At 50.3% G+C, this 2501-nt stretch overlaps 1 protein-coding gene across 2 annotated transcripts in view; it reads right to left on the bottom strand.

The window, feature by feature from the left end:
- The window catches only part of ADAMTS10 (ADAM metallopeptidase with thrombospondin type 1 motif 10), an 81278-nt gene that overhangs the window by 44797 nt on the left and 33980 nt on the right, over nt 1-2501 (bottom strand). For both annotated transcript variants that reach the window (XM_005429493.2, XM_031064043.1), the window contains exon 6: nt 506-589. In XM_005429493.2, the coding sequence (XP_005429550.1) occupies nt 506-589 (84 nt within the window). The remainder of the gene's footprint in view (nt 1-505; nt 590-2501) is intronic.

Below are 2501 nucleotides of genomic sequence, written 5' to 3'. Positions count from 1 at the left end.
AGAAGGAGAAGGAGAAGGAGAAGGAGAAGAAGAAGAAGAAGAAGAAGAAGAAGAAGAAGAAGAAGAAGAAGAAGAAGAAGAAGAAGAAGAAGAAGAAGAAGAAGAAGAAGAAGAAGAAGAAGAAGAAGAAGAAGAAGAAGAAGAAGAAGAAGAAGAAGAAGAAGACACACCCACAATCCCAGTTCTATCATTCCATTTTGGAAGCTTCTCCACAGCCTCAGGTCAATGCAGTGTTCTCTTGGGGGTCTGTGCCTGTCATCACAGAAAGTCTGAAATTCTCAGCAGCCTGGATTCCAACATCACTTTAGGAGGACTAAAGCTGCTTAAACCTCCCTAAAGTCACCTGATCATGGAAAAATTCAGATTCCCAGAGGTCTGCTCAGTCCTCAGGGGGCATTGGGAGGATGTGCACTGGGGGGAATTCCTGGGCGTGACATCCAGGGGGGACACAGAGCTCCTGAAGGGAAGTGCAGCCACAGGACAGGCTCAGCAAAGCCCAGCTTACCTGATCCTCGGTGAGCAGGATCAGCCGGGTGACCAGGATATTGACAATATTGCCCAGACTCGAGTCCTGGAAAAGTTTGGCAACCTGACCTCCAAGAAACAAGAAAAGAGGAGTCTTAAAAATGAGCTCTGTGGCCAGGCGAGCTGGGGAGGGCTGGGCACTGCTGTGGGGAAGTCTGAGCCCACATTTTGTGGGAAGCAGGGATAGGAATGGGACCCCAAACCAACGCTTGAGTAGCAGAATCCCCTAAACAACAATCAGGGCTCTCTGTCCCAGAGCAGCGAAGCCAAAATCCCTCAGCCCAGGTGGGGCAGCCCCCACTGCTGGCATTTCCAAAATCCCTGTTATAAATAAAAAATCTGCCAATGTAATCCCCGGTCGTTCTCGTTAATTTCGCCTTTTGTATCAGCAAGGCCCTGCCTGGGGCTAAGTTGTCCTTCTCCCCGGAAGGTGAGAGGAGGGGACATGGAGGGGGCACCAGAGAGAGTGCAAAATAGCCTCGCGACCAGCATGCCATGGGAAGCAACCCCACCAAACTTACCGAAAAGACCCCAAAACCAACGAGACAATACAGAATGAAGAGATCAGAGTAATGTCTAGACGTGAGGAACAGAGTGCCGAGCCTGCAGAGGTGCTGAAAACCTTTGTTACCCCTCACCCTGAGCAAAGACCTCAGCTGGAACCAGGACCCAAGCCTGGAAACTTCAAAAGTTAAAAAGCATGGGGTATGAATCTGCTGGTTTTGTGAGGACTGGATCCCCAATTCTGTCATTTAGCGGGCAAAGCTGCATGTTATTTCTTCTCCAAATTGCCCTGGGAGCGTCGACAGAGACTGAGGATCCGTCAAACCTCCCAAGTTTAATCTGATCACTTCTAATAAAGGCGTTGAAAAAGAGAAAAAGTCTCCTGCCCTGTCGCAGACATCTTTTTATTAAAAATCTTTCCTTAAGATTTTTTCCTCCTGAGAAGTTGAGAGGCCTGAGGAACAAAATGTAGACACTGATTATGTGCTGCTGTGGAATGCAACGGGTGGATGTGTGATTGGTCTCATGTGGTTGTTTCTAATTAATGGCCAATCACAGCAGAGCTGACTCGGACAGAGAGTCTGAGGCAGCTGCCTTTGTTATCATTCTTTTTCTTTCTATTCTTAGCTTAGCTAGCCTTCTGAGATGAAACCTTTCCTTCTATTCCTTAGTATAGTTTTAATGTAATATATATCCTAAAACAATAAATCAAGCCTTCTGAACATAGAGTCAACATTCTCGTCTCTTCCCTCCCCTGAAAACCCCTGTGAACACCGTCACCCTGTTTATTTCAGGGCAGCCCCCACTGCTGGCATTTCCAAAATCCCCAAAAATCCCCACTGCAGCCCCGGGGCTGGAGCTTTGCTGAGGGGAGGGCACAGCATCCCTCGGGGAGGATCGGGGAGGCCACAGCATCCCCCAGGAATGTTTCGGAGCAGATGAAACCGGGATTGTTTGAAAAATCTGGCAGTCGGGGCTTTAGAAATGCAAAGCGTGGAAAGCGATCCTGCGGAGGACGGGACAAAGAGCCATCACAGAGGGGCTTTCAGAGGGTTGATGGATCACTTCCAAACCCATCTCACCTCACAGGAGGATCCAGCACGGCCAATTCAGGCTGGTAATGCATCCAGCCTGGTACCCTGCCGCCAGCAGAGCCCCACACCAGAACCAGAGCTCGGGGGGGATTTCTGAGCCCCTCTCTCTACTCAGCCCCCAAGCGTGAGAGCTGCCTGTCCTTCTGCTTTCCCATGTGGTTCTCAGCTTGCCTGGCTGCATTTGCAATGCTAATTTCAGCTGAGAGATGCTGCTCTAAGAAAGGCTTTTGTTCTCCCAGCCCGGGGTCAGACAGGCCAGAGTTTATCTCTGCAGGCTCCGGGGTCCCACCGGGGTCCCACTGCTCAGCAGCAGCAGCCTGGCAGGATTTTGGACCCCAAAACCTTGCTCTGAGACAGGGGAGAAGCCACTGCCCGCCC

Source organism: Geospiza fortis, unplaced genomic scaffold (assembly GCF_000277835.1).
Source record: "Geospiza fortis unplaced genomic scaffold, GeoFor_1.0 scaffold80, whole genome shotgun sequence".
NCBI lineage: Eukaryota > Metazoa > Chordata > Aves > Passeriformes > Thraupidae > Geospiza > Geospiza fortis.
The sequence above is the reverse complement of the archived record's forward strand: the minus strand, read 5'-3'. Positions and strand labels throughout refer to the sequence as shown.